This window comes from Rhinopithecus bieti, unplaced genomic scaffold, assembly GCF_001698545.2.
Source record: "Rhinopithecus bieti isolate Rb0 unplaced genomic scaffold, ASM169854v2 scaffold_30463, whole genome shotgun sequence".
Taxonomy (NCBI): Eukaryota; Metazoa; Chordata; class Mammalia; order Primates; family Cercopithecidae; genus Rhinopithecus; species Rhinopithecus bieti.
This window is the reverse complement of record NW_016813249.1, coordinates 260182-288101: the sequence shown is the minus strand read 5'-3', so window position 1 is coordinate 288101 and position 27920 is coordinate 260182. Positions and strand designations below refer to the sequence as shown.

Genomic DNA, 27920 nt, shown 5'->3' with positions numbered 1-27920 from the left:
GGGATGCAAGGATTGCAGCCTGCCGGCCCCTGCCCCTCGCGGGCGCCTGCGAGCCTGGGAGTCCGGACTACAGCGGGACCGAGTGGGCAGTCCCTGGCTCACCGTACTCTCGGGGCTCCGGATCTGGCTGGAAAGTAAAATGAGCCACCTGCCGCCTCTGGGCCGCATCCTCGACAGTCGCGGAGGGGTGCAGAAAGCCCCGCGCCAGCCCCACGCCATGGAACCGACGCCAGTGCCCCTCAGCCCCTGCCGCCCTGAGCCTGAGCAGCCAGCCTGCAGCAGCCGCCACAAACGCCATACCCGCTCACCGCCGGGGTTCGCAGGCGATGCCGCACACCGCCCGCGGGGAGGGCGAAGCACCCGAGGAGGCTTTCACATTGGTCGGGCCAGAGGGGCGGTCCCATGAAACGGACCAATCGGAACTAGAAATTTGGGGGCGGGGAAGGCGACGTGACGAGCTGGCCGGCTCCTGCTCCTCGTGCGCATGCGGAAGAGGGGAAGAGTGGGGCGGCGGTGGCGCCAATGAAATAGTTTCTGGGGTGGAGCCTCCTGGAGGTCAGTCCTGCGGCCCTCGGGTGAGGACCCGAGTCTGCAAAGCTCCACACAGTGCATGGAGGCGATCTTTTGCGGTGTCATTTACAGTGCCATTTCCAATGTGTTTTTTTTTTCATTTTAACATCCATACTTTTTTTTAATGTCACCCTTTTTTATCCTCTCCTATCTCTATTATTGTGTGAGAGGTGAAAAGAGCTGATTGGCATTGGTTATTGGTTTTGACTGCTGTCGTCACTGCTCAAAGCCTCCGCTCCTTATTCACACCCTCCTTAAAATGCTTAATAAGCATATATCGATTTTATTTATTTTGTTTTCCGCATTTAAATGAGAGATGAAAGAGGTAAACTTAGATTTCATCCTGCAAATCCACTGAATAGATTCAGATACATTTTGCCCAGAAGTAGCGAAAATTACCTGATTGGCTTAGTCTAAGCAGCTTAGAAACCTGGAGAATTTGAGTCACTAATTTTCATTTATAGTAATCAACTGTATAAATTTGTTTTAATCTAAGTGTTTACCAGGATACATTCTCTGTCCATGAATTTACCCCCCAAAAAAAAATCATGAAATATCATAAAATCAAATATGGCAAGAGACAACAGTGACAGTGTGTCCATCAGATAAAAATGGAAGGGTGAGGAAGGATGGGTCCAAAACAGAATTTGAAGAAGAAAGGGGGAGAGAATGAAGCAGGAGTGGAAGAAAAGAACGTTCCTCTTCCATTATTCCTGGCCTCTCAACCCATCTTTGGTTTTGCATAGGGGCAAGGGAGGAGAAAGTAGAAATGGGATGAAAGGAAAGGCAGAGAGATGTGTTTTCTGACTGAGATTGAGAAACAGCAATTGTAAACTGCCAAAAGGAGAACCAGAATTATGTCTCCATTTTTCCTACTCCCACACTAAGTCCAAAATTCAACATTGAGGAAATTTTCATCTTGGTTTTGTTAGTGTTTATTTCTGCTCTTTTAATAGTGTGGGGTAAAGTGTTTAGCATGTGCATGAAGGGTATTTTTGTTTTAATGAAGGAAAGGGGTAACAAAATGAAATTACATTTGCATAGTCAAATTTGGGTTTAAACTAAAGAGAGTAAAGAACAAGGATAAAAATGAATAGAGCTTTTTTTTCTATTTGTTGATAATTTAGGGAGCTGGAGGTACTGAGATTACTTAGGTTGGGGAGAAAAAGAGAAAAATAATAACTGATGAGAATTTTATTGAACCTCTGCTATGTACAACCCAAAGACAAGCCACCATTGAGACAAATAAGATCAAGGCATAGTTTTACTTCTAAAATGTTCAAGCTGGTAGAGAAAAGAGACAGATTAGACAACTGCAATCCAATGTGATAGGGGTCCTAGAATAGTGCCAACAAAGTGAAACACCAAAAAAGCAATAAATTATTATTTGAAAATCAAGTGTTTCCAGATATAACTCTGAGCTAGACCTAAAAGATGACTAGAAGTTACTAGGCAGACTAGGGGGAAAAAGGCATTCCAAACTAAGAAGAAATTTGTACAAAGGCTAATAGGCACGAAGAGCCCAGTGCATTCCAGAAAGAGAAAGTAGCTTGGTGCTTCTAGATTCAGGGTATAGGGAATGATACAGGGTTAACAGAAAAGTAGGAAAACAGATTAAAGGGAGATTTTGAAGGCCTTTGTATGCTGGTCTAAGAGGTTTGAACTTTCAACTACGTGCAGCCAAGAACAACAAAGAGAGCATCTGCCAGATTCACCTGCTTTGCAAACTAATTTTTTTTTAATTTCCCCCATGTCTACCACACCATTTGCCTGGTAACCATGAAAATATCTATGTTATTAGAGTGGGGCTTTCCTCCGTTCCCCTAGCCCTGGCCACATTTACTCAATTTGGGAAACTGTCCTTTTCTGGGAATTTTGGAAGTGTATTTTAGAAACAAAGATCAGATTATCTTTAAATGCCACTAGGAACTGCAAAAAATGGGAGTTTTCAGTAATTTTGTGAACCAGAAAAGGTGAAGAGTGTGATTACATTTGAGTTCCTGATTCCATTTATTCCCAAGGCCTAACTGCTTTCTGGTCCTGGGGTTCTATGAGACATCACCGTATCCTTAAAATGTATTCCACTCTTTGCTTAAGCTACTTCCAATTGCAGAACCCATGACTGTGGAGTTGGAATACAAAGCAAAGTTGCTGTTCACTCTTCAAAATGACTCTTGCATCACTTACTCTCACTAAGCTTCACTACCTGTGCAACTTGTACTTGTTTAGTCCCAGCTTGCTTTTAGACAACCATTTTATATAGCAAGATGATAGTTTTGCAGTATTATATCCTGGCGTCTACCTCCATTCAAACTCAAACAGAGGTATCATAGAGCCAGAAAGAAAAGAAATCAAATTCTTGCTTTTGAATTTTAAAATAGATTTTAAACTTGATAGCAGAGACAATAATTTGAGAGAAAAGTTTGAATTATATAGACTAGTTTCTGAGAATTAAACCTCAAAAACCTGAATGAGTTAGGACACAAAGATTAGTGTGAAAGAAAAGATTGTAAATCACATACTAATGTAAAAGATGGTTTTTCTCACCTTCCATGGAGGTAGAGCCAAAGATTAGAAAGACCTGTAGGTATCCTTCTTTGTAGATGAACCTAGAAAAGTATCACTAAATCCTCAGGCTACCCAGCATGTCATGGCATTTGAAACAGCAGGATGTTTCTCCCATGTGGCCAAAAGAGATGCAGCCATGGCAGCAAGATCCAGGGAACTTGAGGAGACTCAGAAATCAGAATGATAAGGGACTTGCGTCTAGAATATATTTACTAAAACTCTTAAACTCAACAATAAAAAAGAAAAATTACCCAGTTGGAAAATGGACAAAGAATTCTCATTCATTGATGGCAACAATGCAAAATGGTATAGCCTCTTTGGAACACAGTTTAGTTTTTTATAAAACTAACATATTCTCACCATGTAATCCAGCAGTAGTGCTTCTTGGTGTTTACCCAAATAAGCTGAAAATGTATGTCCACATTAAAACCTGTGCAGAATATTTATAGCAGCTTTATTCATAATTGCCCAAGCTTGGAAGCAACCAAATAAACTTAATGGAATATTATTCAGCACTAAGAAGAAATATTAAGCTGGTCATGGTGGCTCATGCCTGTAATCCCAGCACTTTGGGAGGCCGAGGCAGGTGGATCACCTGAGGTCAGGAATTTGAGACCAGCCTGGTCAACATGGTGAAACCCCGTCTCTACTAAAAATACAAAAATTAGCTGGGTGTGGTGATATGCACCTGTAGTCCCAGCTATTCAGGAGGCTGAGGCAGGAGAATCGCTTGAACCCAGAATGCTGAGGTTGCAGTAGGCCAAGATTGCGCAACTGCAGTCCAGCCTGGGCAACAGAGTGAGATTCTGTCTCAAAAAAAAAAAAAAAAAAAAAAAAAAAAAAAAAAAAAAAAAAAAAAAAAAAAGAAAAAGAAAGAAAGAGAAAGAAATATTTAACCATGAGAAGACATGGAAGAAGTTTAAATTTCTATGACTAAGTGAAAGAAGCCAATCTAAAAAGGCTACATACTATATGAATCCATCTATATGACATTCTGGAAAAGGCAAAATTATGGAGAGAATAAAAGAGATGAGGAGTTGCAAGGGTTGGGAGCAGGAAGGGATAAATGGAAAATCACAGAGGATTCTTAGGGTAGGGAAAATATTCTGTATGATATTATAATGGCGGACATATAAATATGTCGTTATACATTCGTCCAAATGCATAGAATGTACAACACCAAGAGTGAACCCTAATGTGAACTATGGACTTTGGTTGGTAACTAGGTGTTAATGTAGATTCCTTGATGGTGACAAATGTGCCATTGCAGTGCAAATGTTGATGATTAAGGAAGTTCTTTATTTGGGGGAAAGTATATGGAAATTCTCTGCACCCTCCTCTCAAATTTTTTGTGAACCTAACACTGCTCTAAAAAAGTAGCCTATTTAAAGAAATGGACAAAGGATTTGAATGACATTTCTCCAAAGAAGATATGCAAGTGACCAATGAACATAAGAAAAGATTCTCAACATCAATAGTCATTAAAGAAATGCAAATCAAAACCACAATGAGACACCACTTCATATCCACTAGGATGATTAAAATAAGAAGAAATCTATAACATGTGTTGGTGAGGCTGTATAGCAACTGGAACAATTGTACATTGCCGGTGGGACTGTAAAATGATGCAGCTGCTATGGAAAACAGCTTATCAGTCCATCAAAATGTTAAACACAGTTATCTTTTTAATTTTGTTCTTCTATTTCTCTTCCTTTCTTGTGTTTTTAAACATAGTTATCTTATGACTCAGCAATTCCACTCCTAAGTATATACCAAAGAAGAATGAAAAAGGGTGTACACCAAAGCTGGTACACAAATATTCGTAGCAGCACTATTCATAATAGCAAAAAAAATGGAAATAATCCAAATACCCATGAAATGATGAATGGTTAAATAAAAATGATATATACGTAAATAGAATATTATCTGTCAATAAAGAGTAATGAAGTAGTGTCACATGGATGAACTTTGAAAACATTATGCTAAGTGAAAGAAGTCAGTTTAAACTACTATATATTACACAATTCTATTTGTAAAAAGTCCAGAATAGGCAAATCAACAGAGACAAGAGGTGGGGAATGACTGCTAATGGATATAAAGTTTATTTTGGGAGTGATAAAAATGTTCTAAAATTAAATAATGTTGATGGTTGCACAACTTCATATGCTAAAAACCAGTGAACTGTACATTAAAAGGATGAATTTCATGATATTTAAATTATATATCAGTAGCACTATTATTTAAAATTAAATTATAGAAAATAAAGTTGTATTTGCACATTTAAATATGTTGATTAAGAGATTCATTCCCCCTACGGCATGTTTAACATTAAGTGTATTAGTTCACAGACTTCTGTTTATATGAAATCGGTTTCAACTAAGGACTTGGGATAATGGAAAAGCTCCCTGATTTTTCTTACTTCACTGAATTACTACATGGAATGATCCTGCTGGGATCAAAAGAAAGTCCAGAACATAGTCAAAGCCAGTGTATTTGTTTCCTAGGGATGCTGTCACAAAGTAGCACACACTGGTTGCAGAAATGTATTGTTTGATTCTGATCAAGTCCAAGATCAAGGTGTCAGTGGGACCATGCGCCCTCTGAAACCTGTAGGGAAATTCTTCCTTTCCCTTCTGATGGTTCTCTGGAATTCTTTGACATCCCTTGGCTTGCAGCTGCATAAATCCAGTATGTGCCTTTGTTACCACATGTTGTCTCCATATCTTTGTGTAGCTATCTTCTTACAAGGACACCAGTCATATTGGATTAGAAGTCCACACTGCTCCAATCTAACCTCATCTTAACTTAATCAACTACATGTGCCATGACCCTATTTCCAAATAAGCTTAAATTCTGAGGACCAGGGGTTAGGCACTGGGTTTGGGGGTAGGGGAGTGTCAAGCTCAGCTTATCTTTTGCGGGGCAGGGGCATAACAGTCAGAGACTTGGTTGCAAGAACAGAAGCTAACTGGATGAATACTTTTGATAAACTATTAGGAGGATGTTTACATTGTCAAAGAGTTTTTATAAACTGTTATATGACCTAAAGTCAGTTGGAGAAGGGTTAAAGATCTAGACATATTTGGTCTAGATAAGATTTTAAAAGTGATGTATTAACTCTCTCAAAGTTTGATGGGCTCCCTTGTAGAGGGGTTAAATTTACTATTTAGCTCTGAAGGGAAGAATAAGAAACAGGAAGAAGTAATTTCTAGTGTAATATAAAGAACTTCTTATTAAGTAGACTGTCATGGGAAGTAATGAATTCTCTGTCTTTGAAATAGTCAAGCACAGAATGGAAGAACACTATTCAGGGAGCCTCTTGGGAGGATTTATGATTCATTTACAGGTGGTTTAGGGTACTTCTAATTTTAAAAATTCTGATTCTACTATTCACTGGTGTGTACTGAGAGCCTCACATGTGCCAGAGACAGTGTTTAAATCAACATTATTTTAAGACAACCCCTCATCTAAGCCACCTGTCCCATCCAGCATGTGAGTTATTCCTTCTTCCCCCTCCTCGGCATCTTGGCAACTTCTCTCTGGCTTCTTATGTCCTGCAGGGGCCTGAGATGCACTGTGATCAGTCTTTCAAACACTTTGAACCATGCTATGTATACAGAAGCCCTGTAAGCCAGTCACTGAAGAAAGGTCATCAAAAAGTGACATTATTGGAAGTTTGGGCTCAGTGGAGTGGAAGGATTTAGATACAATCAATGGCTCAGAAAAAGGCTCCAAATATTAATATCTGCCTGTATGTAAAACAGTGTTTTAGAGAGAGCTACTCATCTGTAAAAATACATACCAGCCCAGCAGTAGTGATTTTTTTAAATTCCCCCAGGTAATTTATGAGTACTGCCAGGTTTCTCAAAGCTTAATTAAAACTAGGGCTTACATAATTGTGAATATTGGGACAAAAGAAATTTGAGACCCATATCTTACCTTACCTCCATCACAAACTTTATTGGGAACACCAGATGATGACCAGTGTGGAAAAAGAGAGAAGAGCACAGGGGCAGGCAGGCAGTGGTCACCACCAATGACCCTTGACAATTTGATCTCCTCACCATGTAAAGCCACTCCTAAACACAGGTAAAATAGAAGTCAGCCAATGTCACAGGATGCACACATTTAACCTACCCAAATTAACATGAGACTTTAAGTAGAGCAATTGATTCTTTCCTTTCTTTCAAACAGTACAAGCCCTGGACCAGTGGTGCTCCACCTTGACTTCACATTAGAATCACCTAGGGAACTTTCAAAACATACTAATATCCAGACCCCATGTGGAAAACAGTATTGATACCAATGTTTCTATTCCCTCTGCTTTTAGGAACTCAGGTAGATTGAACTTCCCTAGCCACTGAAATCCAGCATAGCAATGTGTCTTGCTTTGCCAGTCAATGAATTTGACCACAAGTATAGATGGGTATTCCTGGGTGGAAGAATTTAACACCCGGTAGCCGTTTCTCTAGTTCTCTTCCTCTGTCTCATCAGGTAGTAACATTTCAAAAACTAGAGCATCCATAAGCTGTCACTGGAATGGCACTACATGGAAAATCGCCTGCCCTTCTTCCATACTTGTTTGACCTGGAGCATGACTGAGAAACAATTTAAGAATGTATATTTGTATCTTTTAAAAATAGAACACGACTTCTAATCACAAACCTACTTTACATGGTGTTCAGCTATTCTAACATATCCTAACTCTTCAGGAAACATTCTCAGTAATATACTTACTAAAAGTGCATTTTTCTACAACATGATGCATAAATGTAGCTACACGTTATTATTGTGGATTTAAACTATTTTCAACTGTAATTTTACCTAGTCACAAGTTTTACCGTGCACTTAGGTTATGGAATCTAAACACCTAAAACTGATGCAACTCTCCTCTACTGAGGAAACACCAAAATCTTTTCTATGCACATTTTAATCCCTTAAAACAACTGATGACAAAGTCTTACTACACTCACTTTACAGATGAGAACATAGGATCAAAGAGATTAAACTAAGTTGAGTTTAAGCAGTTTAAAGTTTTCCAGTCTGTATTTTTCATATTTCAAAATGTGTAGCCTTATGCTGTGTTTCTCAAATTTACTTCTCAGAGTAATCCCTGAGAAACTTGTTCAAATTTTAGATTTTCTAGGCCCCATGCTGAGAAATTCTTATTCAGTAGGCCTAGGGTAGACTATCTGCATTTCTAATAAGCTTTCCCCTGTCCAATGTCTTTGATATAAATAGTCCACCTATGATACAAACCAACCCTATAAAAAACAAACAGCCTTAATATATACTGTGTTCTCTGTCCAGAAAAGAACAGTTACCACCTTTCCCCACTCACTCTTTTATCAAGTACGGTCATTAGGTTACAACTACTGAAATCAATTCTTGCTAACTTACCCAGAATTATGATTACTTTTCAAAATACAAGATGGCAGAAACAAACAGACTCAGAAAGAACAGAAACCAGGATGGCTCCAGAGATTCAGGTAACAGGAGTTAATTTAGAGATGTGTAAGAATATTAAAACTCATAAGATGAATTGGCTGCAATGTCTTTATGTGATGCTACTCAAGATTCAGTTTCTAGGAGAGAGAATCTGACTAGCCGAGATTAGTTCATTGCTATCCCTTGACTAAGGAACAGTAGGGTATTCTATTGACCAAGACTATATACAAAGTAAAAAAGATTTCCCAGACATAACTCAAGGGGCTGCTACCAACCAAAGGGAGAATTGATGCTTGGAAGTCAAAAAAAGACCTAACGACTATACAGCTATCCTGCCCAGGAAGTACCCATGTGGTCCCTCTAGTCATTTAAAAAAAAAAAAAAAAATCCCACCATGAAAGTACTTCCTCTGAACAGAGACTGGAAAATTGCCACTAGAAGACTACTTAAATGTACTTCTGAATTTCTGTAGAAAATGGTGGCTTCGTAAATCTGAATATTCTTACATCCTCTCTTTTAAAAAGAAAGAATAAAGGGGAGCAAATTAAACGCACACAATTTACATATACAGCATAGTTAGGACAGAGACGTCTATAAACTAAAATGTATGGGAAAATGAAAATAAACAGACAACATTAGGCTCACACAGGTAGAGGGAGTCTAGAAAAAGCTTTATTTAGAGCAGAAAGATCATCTGAATAGTTCTAAATCTACAAAAGAAGCTAAATTTATACCTTAAAACATCCCAACAAACAAAACTTCAAGCTCAGATTGCTTCGTTGGTGAATTCTACCAAACATTTAAGTAAGAAATAATACCAATTATATAAAAAATCTTCCAATATATAGAAGAGAGTGTAATATTTCCCAACTCATTTTATGATAACATTAACCTAATATTAAAATCAGATAAAGACACTATAAGAAAACTACAAATATTCCTCATGAGGATAGATGCAAAATCTTTTTTTAGAAAAGCAAATATAATAAAGCAATATATAAAAATGACAGCATAACAAGGTCAAATGGGCATAAGAATTCATAGGAATGCAAGATTGATTTAACATTTGAAAATCAAGGAATGCAATTCACCATATCAACATACTGAAAAAGGAAAAAGTAATCATTTTAACAGAGGTAAATGGAAAAAATAACCATTTTAACAGAGGTAAAAAAAAAAAAAAGAACATAGACAATACAAAGCAGAGATTGTTAGACTGGATGAAAAATCAAAATCCAAATAAATGCTGTCTACAGAAGACACCCTTTAGATTCAAATACCTAAACATAAAAGAATAGAAAGATATATCTTGCAAGCACCAGCCATAAGAAAGGTAGAGAGGCTATACTAATATTAGAAAAAAATAGACTTTAAAACAAAAATAGTGTTTCTACAGATAAAGAAGTATATTTTTATGAAGACAAAAGGGTCAATCCATCAGGAAAATGTAAGCAATTATAAACATATATGTACCTAACAACAGAGTACCAACATACACGGAGCAAAAACTGACAGAAATGATGGGAGAAATGGACAATTTTATAACAATAGTTGGAACTTCAATAACTCACTTTAATAGTGGGTAGAACGAGGCAGAAAATCAGCAAGGAAATGGAAGACTTAAACACACTGTAAACCAACTAGACCTAAGAGATATCTATAGAACACTCCACCTAAAAACACCAGACTCTACGTTTATCTCAGGTGTATATAGAACCTTCTCCAAGATACAGTTAGGCCATAAAGTAAACCTCAATACATTTAAAATAATAGAAAGAGTTGGGCATGGTGGTGTGCACCTAAAGTCTTAGCTACTCAAGAGGCTGAGACAGGAAAATCACTTGAGCCCAGGATTTCAGGCTGTAGTACACTATGATTACACCTGTAAATAGCCACTGCACTCCAGCCTGTGCAATGTAGTGAGACCCCATCTCTAAAACAAAAAGGAAAACGAGAATAGAAATAATGCAAAGTATTATATCCTCTGACCACAATGGAATAAAGAATGAAATTAAAAATCAAATGGGTCAAAAAATAAATCAAAAGGAAATGATATGGTTTGGGTCTGTGTCCCAGGCCAAATCTCTTGTCAAATTGTAATCCCAAATATTGGAGGTGGGGTCTGGCGGGAGGTGATTGGATCATGGGGGCAGATTTCCCCTTTGGTGCTGTTCTCTCATGAGAGTGAGTTATCACAAGATCTGGTTGTTTAAACAGTGTGTAGCACCTGCCCCCATCTCTCTTCCTCCTGCTCTAGCCATGTAAGATATGCTGGCTTCCCTTCACCTTCTGCCATGATTGCAAGTTTCCTGAGGCCTCCTCAACCATGCTTCCTGTATAGCCAGCAGAACTGTGAGCCAATTAAACTTCTTTTCTTTATGAATTACCCAGTCTCAGGTATTTCTTTATAAGACTGTGACAACAGACTGATACAAGAAATTAGAAAATACTTACAGATGGATGAAAACAAAGATACAACATATTAAAACATATGTAACTAAAGTAGTGCTTAGAGGAATATTTACAGCTGTAAATGCCTAGTTAAAAAAGAAGTAAGATCTCAAACCAATAACCCAAATTCTTGGTCTAAGACACTGTGGCGGGGGGGTCAGTGAAAGAATAAACTAAGTCTAAAGCAATCGGAAGGAAGGAAATAATAGAGATTAGAGTAGATATTAATGAAATAAAGAACAGAAAAAAAGAGTAAATTATGAAACCAAAAGCTAGGTTTTTTGAAAACATCAAAAAAAAAAAAAAAAAAAAAAACTGACAAACTTCAAGTTAGATTGACCAAGAAAAAAGAGAAGAATCAAATTACCAGATCAGAAATGAAAGAAAGGAAATGATTTTTAGATGAAAGGAGTGAAAAGAATCAAAAGCCTTAAGTAGGTGAGGACATTTAAAAGGTATTATCTTTTTTCACATCTTAATTGCATTAAAAGACAAATGACTATTTAAAGTAAAAACTATGGGTGGGCGTGGTGGTTCACTCCTGTAATCCTAGGGCTTTGGGAGACTGAGGTGAAAGGATTGCTTAAGCCCAGGAGTCGGACACCAGCCTGGGCAACATAGCAATACTCCATCTTTAAAAAATAATAAAAAATAAAATAAATAAAGTGAAAATTATAACACTGTGTTGTGGGGTTTGTAATGTATTTATATGTAAAACATAAGACAACAATAGGATAAAGGATGGAGTATAAATGGAAGTATACAGTCAAGATTCTTATAGCATGAAGTAATGTGATACTGAATCTAAGTAGAAGTGATATGTTAAGAATGAATCCCTAGAGCAATAATTCCTTACAATTCCTAGAGCAACCACAAAAAAAGTCTTTCAAAGAGATATAACTAAAAGTTGAATTGAGAAATTAAAATGGAATAAACCTTCAGCCCCAAAGAAAGCAACTCTATTAAAGATTTTTGGTAGGGTTGCTATATTCAAAGGATTATCTTGTAAAAGAAAACTGGCTGTACAAATAAGTTAGGGTAAATTAACTGTTATATGCTGTAATAGACACAGTGAGATAAGTGATTGGTTTAAATACCAGTTCTGTTTCTAGCTGAATGACCTTGAGTGTATCATTTAACCCTTCAAGTCTCATGGAGAGAACATTATAACTACCTAGAAGGATGTCATGATAACAAGATCACATGATACATACAATTTACTTGTACATACCAATCACTCAATAAGTATTTGTTGAATTAATCTACACGTGTAAACACATGTAAAAGATGTATATGTGCCTGTTCCAGAAAAAAGTCTAGTAATATTAACTAGGATTGTTTTTATTAAAAATTCATAATTATGGAAGATGCTTTATCTCTCAGAAAACAAAATAAAACAAACCCCCCCCACACCAGCCCAAAAAACTCACAATTACGGATTGTAGTAGCTTGGTCAAGACACCAGGTGGCATGAGATAATAAAAATTATTACCACTCGATACTATTCTTCAGAATACAATTGTACAATGATTCTCATACTACGTATTTAAGAAAGGTTGCGATTTAAATTTTCTAAATCAATGTACAGATTTGAAGGTGCCTTTGATTAGTTCACCTTCCAATAGCAATTCCATTTCAGCCTTTCAGTGTATCTGCCTTTGCATCTGCCAAACAATAACAGGCTAAGCCTCATACATTGCATACATTATTTTATTTTATCTTCACGCTCCTAAGAAGCAGTTATTAACTCCAGTTTATAGATAAGAAAGCTGAAGCTTAGGGCAGAAAATGGGGTTCGAACCAAGATTTGACAGAAATTTCTTTTAAAATTATGTTACCTGGTCTCCCATGGTCCTTAATTCCTCTACAGAAGTATGATTAAGGAAATAGCTAGAGTAACCCTTTTCAAGCAAAATGCAAGAAGCAATCATCAAATTTATTATGCTTTATAAACTTGGATGTAGAGTTACAGTATTGAATTTAGCAGACATAACTGCAAATTGTAAGTAAAAGCTTATTAATAATACAAAATGTTTATGAAATACACACATAGCCAAGAGGTTTAAAATACCTTATGGTTTCTTTAAAAAGTAAAATATATAGTAGACAGGCATCACAACTTTCCATTTACAAAGACAGAACAGAGTACATGTGGGGATAAGTCATTTAATCAAAGTAACTCCCTCCAAACCCATCTTGGAATTGGCTTCAGAGTGTTCATGTGCTTGTTTTCCCAGATCAAAGTAGTGTATATTTACTTTCTTTTTCATTCAACAAAAATGTGTTGAATACCATGTGAAGCCTAATACAAACTAGACACAAATCCTGCCCTCAAAAGTCTTTGTCTCCAAGGTAAAAAAGTTAGGTAGAATAGTTTCTGGACTGGCTCACCCAAACTCAATTCCACTGGCACAATTACACTTACACAATTCCACTGACACTACAGCAGGATTTTCCTTCCTGTTCAGATGATTACACGACCATCTATGTGGCTCAAGTGGTCACCAATATCTGTCATGCTGAGCAAGAGGCATTCTTGCACAAGTTAAGGTCCTGCCCTGGAGCCACAGCTGGAGGAAAGGAAGATGGATAATTAATGCTGCTTCCCTCTTTGGGTGTGGCTCACCAACCAACATAGATCCCCTTTCCAACTTTAAAACCCTTGGTGCACAGAAATGTCAATTCATCGGAAACATGTGTAAGTTAGGACAGATATAGGCAAGTTGTTCCAGAGACCATTCTGCAAAACATGTAGTGTGTAATACAAAGTAGAAAGAAATAACTCCCTCAAAGAATACAAAAACGGGTCAGGCCTGGTTACTCAGGTTTGTAATCCCAGCACTTTGGGAGCCTGAGGCAAGAAGATCACTTGAAGGCAGGAGTTCAAGACCAGTCTGTGCAATATAGCAAACTCCAGCTCTACAAAATAAAAATAAATTAACTTAAATGGGTGTGGTGGCACGTGCGTCTAGTCTTAACTACTCAGAAGGCTGCAGCAGGAGAATATCTTGAGCCCAGGAGTTCAAGGTTGCAATGAACTATGATCACGCCAGTGCACTCCAGCGAGCCTGGGCAACAGAATGAGACCCATTTCTTAAAAAAAAAAAAAAAAATTAACTACAAAAATGTTTCTCAGTGTGGTCCCTTACTACTGCCTCATCATCAGCTAGAATGCAGGTCAAAATACAAAGTCCTAGACTCTACTCTAGACCACTGGAGGGATAGGGCCTGGGAATTCCCATTACTTTTTTTTTTTTTTTTTGAGACGGAGTCTTGCTCTGTTGCCCAGGCTAGAGTGTAGTAGCCTGATCTCGGCTCACTGCAACCTCCACCTCCTGGGTTCCACGCCTCAGCCTCCCGAGTAGCTGGGACTACAGGCATACGCCACGATACCTGGATAATTTGTTTGTGTGTATTTTTTTTAATTGTATTTTTAGTAGAGATAAGGTTTCACCACATTGGCCAGGCTGGTCTCGAAAGACTGAAAATGAAACATTTAATATTTCTTTTAGCCAAGAAAAGGAGGGCCATGTGAAAAGAGTAACATTGAACCAGGGCCTTGAATATAGGGAGCTAACATTCCACATAGGTAAACAGTAGCTTGAGCAAAGGCAGAGCAGTGTGTAAGAACAGGTTCTTTTGGAATGGGGCAAAAGATATATAACAAACAATAACAGGGAATGAAGTTGAGACAATCCTTAGGCTCAAATCATGAAAGTTATAAATGTCGTCTTAGGAAACCTAGGCTTTGCTTTATTGGGTTGGGGGATGAGCTGTAGCAGTGGTCCTGAAGACCCTCAAGTTGGTGATTGCTGATGTTGAATTGACTTTGGTTTCTCACAAACAGTCATAACAGATAGATGACATAAGGTCAGTTAAAATAAACAGACCAAGAAGAACAAGCAAATGGAGTTAACCATGATGACACTTTCCTGGCTTCAGCCCAGGCATAACCCTGAAAATGTCATCTTAAAGGAAGTAAAAGGTGAAACTCTAAACACTAGCCTCTTTTCACCACTCATCTCTCTGGACTGATGCAAGATATTTGACACTATTGACTAAACTTTTTTTCCCTTCTTTAGCCTGCCACTTCTTTTCCCCCTCTTTCTCCTAACATTCCATCATCATAAATTTCTTTCAGATTCCTCTTCCTCCTTCTACTCTTCTAAATAAAGTATCCTTCAAAGCACTGTTCTTGGTCTTCCTCTTCTCTCTGTCCCTCACAAACTTCATCTCTTTCCCCCATCATTCAGAAGCCAATGATAATGGTAGCTCTCCTCTTTGTGCAGGAAAGAGTAGCAAGCACTTTATACGTATTTTTTCTGGTCTTCAGAGCAATTCTGTCAGTTAGGAATAATTCGTACTACTCTTCAGATGAATTAACTGAGGCTCAAAGAGGGTCCATTCACTTAGCTATGGACATACCTCTGTAAGTTATGGACATACCTCTATAAGTGATTCAAACCCAGGTAAGTTGTAATCCAGTGCCTGACCTTTTCCCATGCTGACTATGATGATTTTCATGTGAAGTCCAATAATGCCTACAATACAGTGGGGTTAGCAAAGATGCAGCTAGACAAATTGATGTACAAAAAGGGCAGTTCAGAAATAGTCCCTGGCATATACGAGTAGTATATGATACAGCTGGTATTTTAAATCGTGAGAAAAGGATGGGTTTTCCAGTAAATAATATTTTGACATGAATATTTAAACACCTAATTCAAACCATATACCAAAATTCCAGTTAGATTAAAATCTTTATTAAAAAATTAAGCCATAAATATTTATCTATATTTTCTATGCATGCCATATATATTTACTTGCATTCTCTATATTTACTTGTATTTTCTCAGTACATGTTTACATGACATGAAGGAGGGGAAGGACTTTCAATACATGCCATTAAAGGTGGAAAGCATAAATGAATGAGTGAGACATTTGGTTACCAAAACGGAAAAATTTCCTGAAGAAAACTGAATATCTTAAACAGTTTAATAGCTCTGGGCTGACATTTCCGTTTTCCTGCTGCCCATTCTGCTAGTTTCTTATTTCTATTTACAGTTTGTTCTTTTCCCACTACCATCTCATCCACAATCAAGTAGGAGAAAGGTCTCTGAAGTAGACTCAACACTTAAATGCAGGTATGTCAAACTTTCTGGAACTCAGTTCCTCTTTGTTTAAATAGAAGGTGTTGACCTGGATGATTTCTGAGGTTTTGTTTTGTTTTTTTCATTTTAAAATTCTATGATTCTCTTTTTACAGTCTCTATTCCTTTTATTGCTATTTGAAGGGGATAATAAATAACCACTCTTTCTTCCCCTGAGTTCAGAGCCAATTGAGAATTAAGACGCATGAAAGACACATTTGGCAACTAGGTAATAGCTTTCTTACTGATAATGGTGAGTTTAAAAATGTGGCTTGTTTTATGGCCACATGAGCATGCTAATTAACACTCTCCTCCCTGACACAGAATCAAACTCATCCACCCAGTCAAAGCTAAGTTTGACCACAGTCCCTCCTCACTGCACAACAGAGGAGGATAATAAGGAGAGAGAATGTGATGTGAAGCTACACATATTCATTTTTTCCTCCCAACCTCATCAGAGGTAGGAGTATAAATTTAACTGAATTCCTTGTATATGGAATTATGAAGCAATGGGAAAGGACACTCTAACACCAATCACATAATTCTCTGCCTGTTTCTCTTAATAACATCTAATTCGGAGTCCTTTCTCCTTCATTTAGAAAAAAGGATATCCTCTAAATTGCTCCCCCCACACTCCCATTTCTGGCCTCCCCACCATGGTATCCATGCTGTGTACCACTTCCAGATTAATCTTCCCAAATCATGGGGTAGCTGCACAAATCTGAATTTAGAATCAGAAAATGGACGTTAATCTTGGTTGTTTTACTAATTAGCTATATGGCTGTGGGCAAGTCTCTTTACTTTGCTAGGTTTGGGGGAACACTTATCCATAGCATGGCATGGTTAGACTATCCCTTCTGATTCCATAGTATCAATTTAAGTTTCAAACACTTTCAGTAAGTTTGTCCATAGTATAAACCCCTTAGCATGGTATGTGTGACTCTCTACAAACTGACTAACAAAGATTTTCAGTCTTTCTTCCCAGAGTTTCCTAAAGGGCCTGTGCTTTATAGCAAAACTGATCTCTAAAGCATTTAGTCCTTTATTATTTCTGTGCTCTTCCTTTATCTGCAGGGTAACTCATCACTCCCAGCACTGCTTCTCTAGAGACTGTTCAATCTAGATCCCACAAAAACAATTCTTCTTTCCCAGACCAGGCGCGGTGGCTCACGCCTGTAATCCCAGCACTTTGGGAGGCCAAGAAGGGCAGATCACTTGAGGTTGGAGTTTGAGATCAGCCTGGCCAACATGGTGAAACCCCATCTCTCTTAAAAATACAAAAATTAGCCGGGCATGGTGGCGGGCACCTGTAATCCCAGCTACTCAGAAGGCTGAGATAGGAGAATCACTTGAACCCGGGAGGTGGAAGTTGCACTGAGCCAAGATCATGCCACTGCACTCCAGCCTGGGTGACAGATCAAGACTCCGTCTCGGAAAAAAAAAAAAACAACTTCTCTCCCAAGACTTTTTGAATCTTCCTAGCCAGAAGTGATAGCAGATTCAGATCTAGGGTGGGGCTACATTTGTCATATACCCACCTGTGGCAGAGACATTTACTGCTCACTGAATAGCCATGGGCAAATACGTAAAAGGAATACATCCTACTTCGGGACAAATGACCCTACAGTTCTCTCCTCCTCTGCTGTGGCAACCTGAAATATATTTGTTTTGGTGTCTATTTCACAAGCTCTTGTAACATGAAAGACATAGAGCTTGAGTAAGCAAGCAAAATTTGTTACCACAGCATAACCCAGCCTAATCTGACTTAATACATCACCTGAAAGAAGGCTGGAGATCACAAGGCCTACTGCTGCTTCCTTAATTGTACACAGAGCTATCAACATGATGGTGGGATATCAATATTTATTATATGTTTTTATATTGAAAATTGTAATAACCTGCAGGATTATCATCAATATTTATAATATTCTGTTAACATAATTTTTGTTAATGTTGTATACTCTTACGTATCATATGTCATTATTTATTATTATATCACCTATAATAAACACCAAAGTGTTTCTTATACCTGTTTTAGTTGTTCTTTTTTACATAAAATCTGCTTTTATTTAATGCTTAAACAACATACTTTAACGTCTGCTCTAAGCAACAGGACAGAGACCTAAATAGCGTTCCAATCTTTTAGAAATGACACTCCTTCTCATTGTTTGTTGGATTTCATGACCTATTTACACTTTCTAAAAATATAGGTGACTGTAAAACAAATGATGAATAAAACCGAGACTCAGAGAGTAAGTTCACATTTCTATTATAAAGAATAAAATAAACATATTCATAAAAGTAGAAGCTGGAGAGCTTTGGAAATGACACTATTGCCTTCTCTACACATCTCCTTACAGGCTCACACTTTCACATTTTCTTTTAAATTATATTATGAAAATGTCAAAATATAGACAAAAGTAGAACCAACAGTAAAACTAACCCCCATTTATCCACCACCCAGGTTCAGTGATTATCAAGATTTTTTCCTACTTGCTTTGTCTGGTTTTTTGGTTGTTATTGTTGCTAGAGTATGCTAAAGCTATATAACATTTCATCCATACACATTTCAGTATACATCTCTTTAAAAACTTACATTTTCTAAAATAACCACATTGCCATTAGCATACCACAACATTCTCAATCCCTACATTTACTTTTAAAAATTAAAATTAATAGGCAAAAAAATAAGTTTGTTGAGAAAATTATTTTGAAATGCAATACAGTACTCCCTTGTGAAATGTGGATATACCCTTGACCCAACAAAGATGTTGCAACTGTTTGGCTTCCTTGACAGCTTCCAAGGCTTACAAGTTCCATCATCAGGTCAAAGGGGACATGGAGCAGTCAGCCAGCCAACTCTCCCTTCAAACAAAAGCACCCACTCTTGGGATAAAAGGTCATCTCTGCTCCTCTCTACCAAAACACAGCCCCTGCCCTTAGCCACATGGCAGGATGCTTTTTCTTCCAAAGAAAACCTTAGATGAGAGACACTGTCATGGGAGAAAGTGTGAATTTGGAAGAAGGGGCTGCTGAGGCTCACAGTTAGGCTTTCCCTAAATCTTTGGGGTGTGAAGGAGCTGGTATTGGCATCATTTATTGTATAAGAGGGGTGTGTGTGTGTATTGTTATGAGTTTTGATCTGTGTGGAAAAGGGAATTTGAAAATAGCAGTGGATGATTGAAAAGGCTTTCCTTGTAGGCCTTGTTCAGTAAGCATAAGAGTGCTCCTGTTACATTACCTGTAATCTTTGATAAATAAATGAAGCAAAAATAAGCTAGATAAGAACAAGCTGAGAATTACAAGCTGAATATTCCAAGGCAAATTATTTATCCCTAAGCTTTCATTTCCTTACCTAGAAAACTGATGCCTACCTGACATTAGTATTAATATTGTAAGGACTAAAGAAAATGTGCAAAAGGGGGATTAGTAGGAATCCATCTAAAAGAAAGAAGGTTGCAGTGGGTGGAATATGCTTCTAGAGACTTCATCAGCTTTCCCCAACTTATTTCTGTGAGCTAATTTTAGAGTAGATGTGAATTCTACCCACTTCTTTTCTATCATTGGTCATAAAATTTCAAGAGAGCAGAAACTCAACATCAGGTCACCCACCATGCCTAATCAGGAGGAAAGAGCACTCTGAGTTTCCTGAGGAGGGAGCATGTGCAGGGGCAGTGGGAGCTCCATTATTACTCAAAAGAGCTTTTCCTTGAGCTCAGTGCCTAGGGCAGGCTTAGCTACCAGGCCTGAGACCTCAGTGGAGAAATTGCTAGTGCAAACTAAAAGCAAAAAGTCATGTAAAAGGGGAAAATTGCACATTGCCCTGCTCCTTTTAAAAGAAAATTGTTATTTTAAATTATGTGAGATTAAAAATTGTTGAAGCTATTTACTTAATCTGGACAAATCACAGATGTGTTTGGTTCCCAGAAAGAATCTGCACCAAGTTTAAAAGGTCTGGGCTAGAGGAAAAAAGAAAATTAGAATGAATTCCTCTTTGCCATCTGTCTGCTAGGGGAAGTGGGAAAGGAACACAAGAATGGATTACAGAGAAGTCTGTGGGTAACAAGGTGTACTTGAAGCTGAAATTCTTCCCCACTCCAGAATCTCCATGTTGTTCAGTTGCCTGAAGTAGGCACAGCTTGATATGTGTCCCAAACAGTACCTCGTTGGTCCTTACAAGGACACTAGCTGATAATCTGGGAGTTTCATTACAACAAAATCAAGCACAATAATAGTATCAATGAGAGCAATTGATAATAGAAAAATGTTTACTGTGAGTCAGTCAGGTACAGTTCTGCAGATATACAGAGAGAGAGCTATATATCCTGCATGTTTCTGTGAGCTAATTTTAGAATAGATGTGAATTCTACCCACTTCTTTTCTATCCTCCTGCATATATATGTATATATGTGTGTGTGTATATGTATACATATATGTGTATATGTATGTATGTGCATATATATATAGCTCCTGATAAACAATATCTCCTGACCAAGAGCTGTAGTTGAGAGGCCAGTTGGGTGTGAACTGCTTCTTTTTTTTGAAATGCAGAAAGAATGTCTTCTACTTCTGGGTAAAAGTCAACATCAATTACTGAGCCATAGATTGAAGCTTGTTCTGTAATTGGGGGATTAGTGTAATTTTCCTCACCATTCAGGGAGCAATTCAGATTGAGGTAACTAATCATCCATAGTTCAAGTACACTTTGTTAACACAGTTTCAGCCCAATTACCTATGTAATATAATCTTATAAGGGACAAAAATTGTTTTTTTGTTTGTTTGTTTGTTTGTTTTAGGTCTTTTCTAAACTTTTATTTCAAAATAATTTTATACTTACACAAAATTACAAAAAATTGTACAAACATTTCCCATATACTCTTCATCCAGGTTCTAGAAAGGTTAATTCCTTTTTTTTTTTTTTTTTCTTTTTTGAGACATAGTCTCGCTCTGTCGCCCAGGAAGGAGTGCAGTGGCGCAAACTCGGCTAACTGCAAGCTCCGCCTCCCGGGTTCACACCATTCTCGTGCCTCAGCCTCCCCAGTAGCTGGGATTACAGGTGCCCGCCACCATGCCCAGCTAATTCTTTGTATTTTTGGTAGAGACGGGCTTTCACTGTGTTAGCCAGGATGGTCACGATTTCCTGACCTCATGATCCACAGGTCTCGGCCTCCCAAAGTGCTGGGATATTACAGGCGTGAGCCACCGCACCAGGCTGAAATGTTAATTTCTTATATAATCATAGTATGATAACCAAAACCAGAAAAGTAATATTGATAAATTCATTATTTAGTCTACAGACCTTATTCAAATTTTGACAATTGTCTCATTAAATATCCTTTTTTCTTATGTAGGTTCTAATTCAAGACAGGATCACACATACATTGTCATGTTGCCTAGTTAATCTAGATTATAGAACACAGTTCAGCAAACTTGTTCTATAAAAGGCCAGATAGTAAATATTTTTGTGTGTTCTTTAGGCCAGACAGTCTCTGTAAGAACTACTCAACTTGGCCAAAAGCCATAGAGTATACAGAAACGGGCGTGGCTATGTTCCAGTACAATTCTGTTTAGAAAAACAATAGACAGGCTGAAGGTAGCTGATGGGCCATAGCTTGCCCATTCTAGAACATTGGTTCTCAAAGAGGGGGATCCCCAGCCCACCAGCATGTGTTGTCACCTAGGAACTTGTTAGATATGCAGATTTTCAGACCCCATCTCAGACCTACTAATTAGAAACTCTGAGTGGGGACTGGGGGGTCAGCAATCTGTGTTTTGTTTTGTTTGTTTTGTCTTTCGAGACAGGGTTTAGCGCTGTTGTTCAGTCTGGAATGCAGTAGTGGGATCTTAGCTCACTGCAGTCTCAAACTCCTGGGCTCAAGGATCCTCCACGTTCAGCTTCCTGAGTAGCTAGGTCTATAGGCTCACATCCACACACCTGGCTAATTAAAAAACATATATATTTTTTGTTAGAGACAGAGTCTCACTATGTTGTGTTACCCCGGTCTAGAACTCCTGGACTCAAGCAGTCCTCCCACCTCAGCCTCTCAAAGTTCTAGGATTACAGGTGTGAGCCATCACACCCAGCCAGCAATCTGAGTTTTAACAAGCTCTCCCAGGTGTTTATGATATATGCTAAAGTTCTAAAGCACTGATCCAGACAATTTCTGTGTCTTCCTTTGGCTTTCCAGACTTTGATATTTAGGAGGAGCACAGGCCTGTTGTTTTGTAGAATAGTCATATCTCAGCTTGGGCTTGTTGATATTGGCTTATGATTAAATTCAGGTTATGCATTTTTTTAGCAAGAATACCACAAAAATGATCTTGTGTCCTCTTCATTGGGGCTTGTTAGAAGACACACGGTACCAATGTGTTTCTTCAGCTTTGAGACTAACTGATCATTTGGTTCAAGTGGTATCTGCCAGGTTTTTCTACTGTAAAGTTATTGTTTTTCTCCTTGTAACTAATAATTGTCTTGCAGGAAGATACTTTGACACTATGTAAATACTTTCAGGAACTAATTTTATCATCCATTGATGAATCTTGATCTTAAAACAATTATTACTGTGGTGTTTGCAAAATAATGATTTTTCTATTTCCAGCAACCTGTGCATGTTACTAAGAATTCTACTTTATTAAATGGCTTTTTGTAATCCTTCATTTATGTATTTGTTCAATGATTTGTTTATATCAGCATGGGTCCATGGATTCTTATTTTATTCATGGATTATAACTATCATCATTAATTTTTTTGTTCCAATTGTCCCAGATTTAGTCAATGGGAGCCCCTTCAAGTTGGCTCTTTTTTTCTTTTTGGCATGTCCCATCATATTTGGAGCCTTAATAATTTACATCTTGGTTATCTGCTTTCGGCATTCCACTCTCCTAGCAACGGCTTCAATGAGTATGAACCACTTTTAACTGTACAATTATTTTTTCTGAGAAAGAGTCTCACTTTGCTACCCAGGCTGGAATGCTGTGGAACAATCTTGGCTCACTGCAACCTCCGCCTCCTGGGTCCAAGCAATTCTCATGTCTCAGCCTCCCCTGTAGCTGGGATTACAGGCATGCACCACCACTCCTGGCTAATTTTTGTATTTGTGGTTGAGACGGGGTTTTGCCATGTCACCCAGGCTGCACTCGAACTCCTGACCTCAAGCAATCCTCTAGCCTAGGCCTCCAAATTGCTGGGATTATAAGCCTAAATTTTTTTTTTAAATTAAAGAAAGATAAACATATTTTTGAAAAGGTATAGGGCTGGGTGTGGTGGCTCATACCTTTAATCCAAGCACTTCGAGAGGCTGAAGTGAAAGGATCACTTGAGGCCTAGAGTTCAAGATTAGCCTGGGCAACATAGCAAAACATTGTCTCTCTCGATCTCTCTCTCTCTCTCTCTACACACACACACACACACACACACACACACACACACACACATACTCTTACCATGTTTTATTTAAAAGATTTTTTAAAATCAGCACAAGGTGAACTTAGCTTTCTAAGAATTATTGTGGAAGCCCATCTTCCCAATGTTTTGAATTCATGATTCATCTGTAACTGAATACAAACATTCCTATTTGAGCTAGTCTCCCAAATGTGTGAGAAAAGATGGTCCAAGGACTACCAAGAAGTCATCATTGCTAATGCCAGATTCTATAATTCCATACCATCTAAGCAACAGACTAGACTTTCAAAATTTTCATTATAGAATAGTTTTCACACAGTATACTGGCTGTAGATAAAATGCATCTACATTTTCCTATATGTGGAATTACACATCGCATATTCTTTCCTAAACGAATAACAGTATTATTCAGAGAGGTTGGTAAAAGAGAGATTATGTTCAGAAAAGAGGCATTGTCTTCTTTACATCGTTGTGAGTCGGTCTTGACATTCCTGAGGAAAGAATTACCAGCCAAAGCCTGCAGGTGTTAAGTAGGGTATGTGCTTTAAGTCCACAATGATGCAAGACACGGTCCCAGCTGCTTTTCATTGCTACAGAAGGCTCAGGTTGGCCCTGTCAGACACCTACCTGTATGATTTGTAACATACAGGTGTTGTGAAAGTTGAGGAAGTGTGAGTGACAAAATGTAACATGAGTAGGAGAGGAAGGATTTGGTTATAAGGGTTTCTGCTTTCGCAGAATTATTCCAGGGTTTTATGTGTCAGGGTGATGACTTCACACGCCATAATGGCACTGGTGGCATGTCCGTCTACAGGAAGAAATTTGATGATGAGAACTTCATCCTAAAGCATGCAGGCCCTGGCATCTTACCATGGCAAATGCTGGACCCAACATGAACACTTCCCAGTTTTTCATCTCACGCCAATACTAGTGGTTTGGATGGCGAGCGCCCTAGGTATGTCGGTCTTTGCAAGTTGAAAGAGGGCCATGAATGTTGAGGGCCATGGAGGGATCCAGCGAATGCGAAGACAGCAAGAAGATCACCTACTGCCTGACAGTGGAGTGGACAACTCCAGTAAATTTGACTGGTGTTTTATCTTCATCACCCAACCATTCCTTTGTAGCTCAGCAGAGCACCCCTGCTCCCCATTTGCTCACAGTATCCTAGAATCTTTGTGCTCTTGCTGTAGTTCCCTTTGGGTTCCATGTTTTCCTTGTTCCTTCCATGCCTAACTGGATTACAGAGTTAAATTTATGATTATGAAATAAAAGCTAAATAGCAAAAAAAAAAAAAAAAAGATTTGCACATTTCTATCAATGTGTGTGTGTGTGTATATATATAATTCAATGTATATATACAAAGTATATAAGAAAAATTATAAATAATAATCAAGGAGGGGTAGAGGGGGATAGAGGTATAGATGATAAAAGAATGGTAAACAACAATTTTGAAGTTGAATAGATTGGTGCAGGTGAATTTATTAGACTAAAATATTTTATATTATACTTTATAAACATTCAGTTCAGAGGGTCACATAGAAAGAATCGGGAATTTCATATTCATGATGTTTACCCAAAGATGCATTCAAACATCAATTTCTTTGACTTGATATTAATGGAAATACTTTAAAGTAGATCACATACATCTTTGACATATTAACTTGTGTAAATGTATACATATTCATGTGTGTGTGTGTTTATATGTGTGTGGGGGGAGGTTCTTGTTGACTCAGGGTCATTAGTATGCATGGTTATTACTGTTTTATTTTGTGATAAAGTGTTTTTGGACTAAAGGCAGCTGAAGAATAACTTGGATTGACTTACCTAATGGGATTTCAAGCCTTTTCTCTTAGAAATGGCTTTGTAAATATTAAATAACACCCAAAATTTCCCAGTAGTAATTAACTCTTTCTACCAAAGAGAAATGTACAAAAATTGATTCTAGAATACTTTGTTTGAAATCTATTGACTTTTATTACATTACTTCTGTCTCCTTTCTTTCTGTTGAGCCACCTGGATGTTCAGCTGATGTTTAGTTCTAGAGCAACCCATTTCCTACTTCTAATTGCTGAGTCTACCCCATTGAGGACAAAGGAATCAGATACTTGGTTCAACCCAGAGACACTTCAAACTTATAGCAGTGCGTAGATAACAGAGACAAGCTGCCTGGGTTCAAATACTCTTTTCACCACCATTAACTCATTGTTTGCTTTGTCTATGTTATTTAACCTCTTTATGCCTCATTTTCTTAGATATAAAATGGGCTTAATAGTACAACAGAAGATTGTTGTAAAAGGACTAAATCAGCTAATACTTATATAATGTTCAGAACAATACCCAGCATTATAGATATATTATTTCTGTGTTTAAGTAAGTTCTGAGGAATTTCTGCTATGCTTCTTCATTTGGTGAGTAAAGGGGCATGTTACATGAATAATGAATTACACAGAGCACGCACAAATAGGATTTCCTATTGAAATCACACACAAAAAACCAGGTTAACTTGATACATACAAGCATTATTATGCTGCAAAGCCATATACCATTATTCCTAAAACTGTAAGCAGCTTACATAAAACTGTAAGCAGCTCACATAAATAATTTTGTAAGCAGCTCACATAAATGATTTTCTGATTTTATAAGCAACTCACAAAAACAGTTAGTGCTAAGGTTAGGGTAAACAGACTAACCCTAAATGTAATTAGAATTCCTTTATATACTCAACCTTCTTTACAATTTTGCTCATTTAATTTTAGTAATTTCCAATATCTAAAATATTAATAATATTTTTCTAATACCCCATATTTATCATCATCTTCATCACAAACACCCATTTTAAATGCCAAACAGCCTGCAATCCAGCAGCTAGAATTCACAAGCTTAGGACATTTTCCCCACCTTCTTCTTAGTTTAGGTTCCCCTGGATTCATTTCTGCATTTCTATCTTGTCAGTCTCTTTTGTCACACTCTCTTTGGGATTTTGGGACATTTGTCCTCTGTTCTTGCCTTCTCCTGCATACTACTAGTTCTGAGAATAGGAGGGTTGGAGATAACTAAGGCTTTAAAGGCACTCAGCAATAGAAATATATACATATATATATGCCTGGATCAAGCAAGACACTCCTTTATTCTTCTTCAAGAGTAAATTAATCTGTGCCTATTTAATTTTGCCTTGTTGCTTACATTATTGTAAGGAGAAAGAGGATTTGGTTTGAATCCTTGGAGTGTCGGGTGCTCCTACAGTGTGATTTTATGCCTAAGAAAAAGGCATGCCTCCTCTTACAAAATTACCTACATGCCTCCCCTAATTTTCTGAAATGCCTTTAAGAATTAAAAATAAAAGGTCACCCTGCAGGGTCTGTTGGTAGCCTCCTGGAGTTCTGCCTCCAGCCAAAGGGCAGGTGGCTGACAAGTCCCAGTGTGAGCAGAAGGTGCCAGAGTAGAAGCCAAGAAACAAAACTCTCTGGGGCTCCCTCTGGGACTGCTATCTGGGCTATATATTTGGCCACCCCCTCCTAGCAAAGGCAATGGCTTCCAGACTTCTGTACGGTCATCCTCTTGCTGCTTGCCTAGGGCAAGGGCACCTTGTGCGGGAGGATTGCTCAGAACTTAGGCCTCCGACATTTCTCTAGTAGCCACTGCTTGCAGGAAAACATCAAGGTCAATACCGGAGTTGGTGACATGGCCAAGCAGTACATAGACAATGGTCTTTTGGTTCCAGACCTGTGATCGCATGCCTAATGATGTTGGAGTTGGAGAATAGATGTGGCAGCACTGCCTCCGAGATGGCTTTCCTAGGACATTAGGACAAGCTGATGTCCTGGACAAAATCTGTGAAGTGAATCTAATGATCAGGTTGAACATTCCATTTGAAACACTTAAAGATCCTCTCCTAGCAGAAGGGTATATAACCTGGAATTCAATCCACCTCGTGTATATGGAATTGATGACATCACTGGTGAATCATTAGTCCAGCATGAGGATGATAAACCCAAAGCAGTTTCTGCAAGGCTAAGATAGTACAAGGATGTGGCAAAGCCAGTCATTGAATTATACAAAAGCCAAGGAGTGATCCACCAATTTTCTGGGATAGAGACTAACAAAATCAAGCACTGTGTTTACATGCTTTTTTTGAACAAGAACACAGCTATTCAGTCGAAGACACATATTGACCCTGTGCAATGGAAGAATCAGGAAGATTCAGTCATTCATTCAATTGTGTCTATAGTATTGGTATTGTGTTCAAATAAGAAGCTACCTGAGATAGTCTGCAGCTTTTTTTCTAGTTTTAATGGTGAAGTGATAGGAAAACTAATGAGTAGAAAGAGTTCATGA

The 27920-nt window shown here is 38.0% G+C and overlaps 1 protein-coding gene and 1 pseudogene across 2 annotated transcripts in view; one reads left to right on the top strand and one right to left on the bottom strand.

Annotated features, from left to right (window-relative positions):
* The window catches only part of BCKDHB (branched chain keto acid dehydrogenase E1 subunit beta), a 296444-nt gene extending 296065 nt beyond the window's left edge, over positions 1-379 (bottom strand). For both annotated transcript variants that reach the window (XM_017847908.1, XM_017847906.1), the window contains exon 1: positions 103-379. In XM_017847908.1, coding sequence (XP_017703397.1) covers positions 103-298 — 196 coding nt within the window. In that variant the 5' untranslated portion in view covers positions 299-379. The remainder of the gene's footprint in view (positions 1-102) is intronic.
* Positions 327-27920, top strand: LOC108512607 (adenylate kinase 4, mitochondrial pseudogene; annotated as a pseudogene).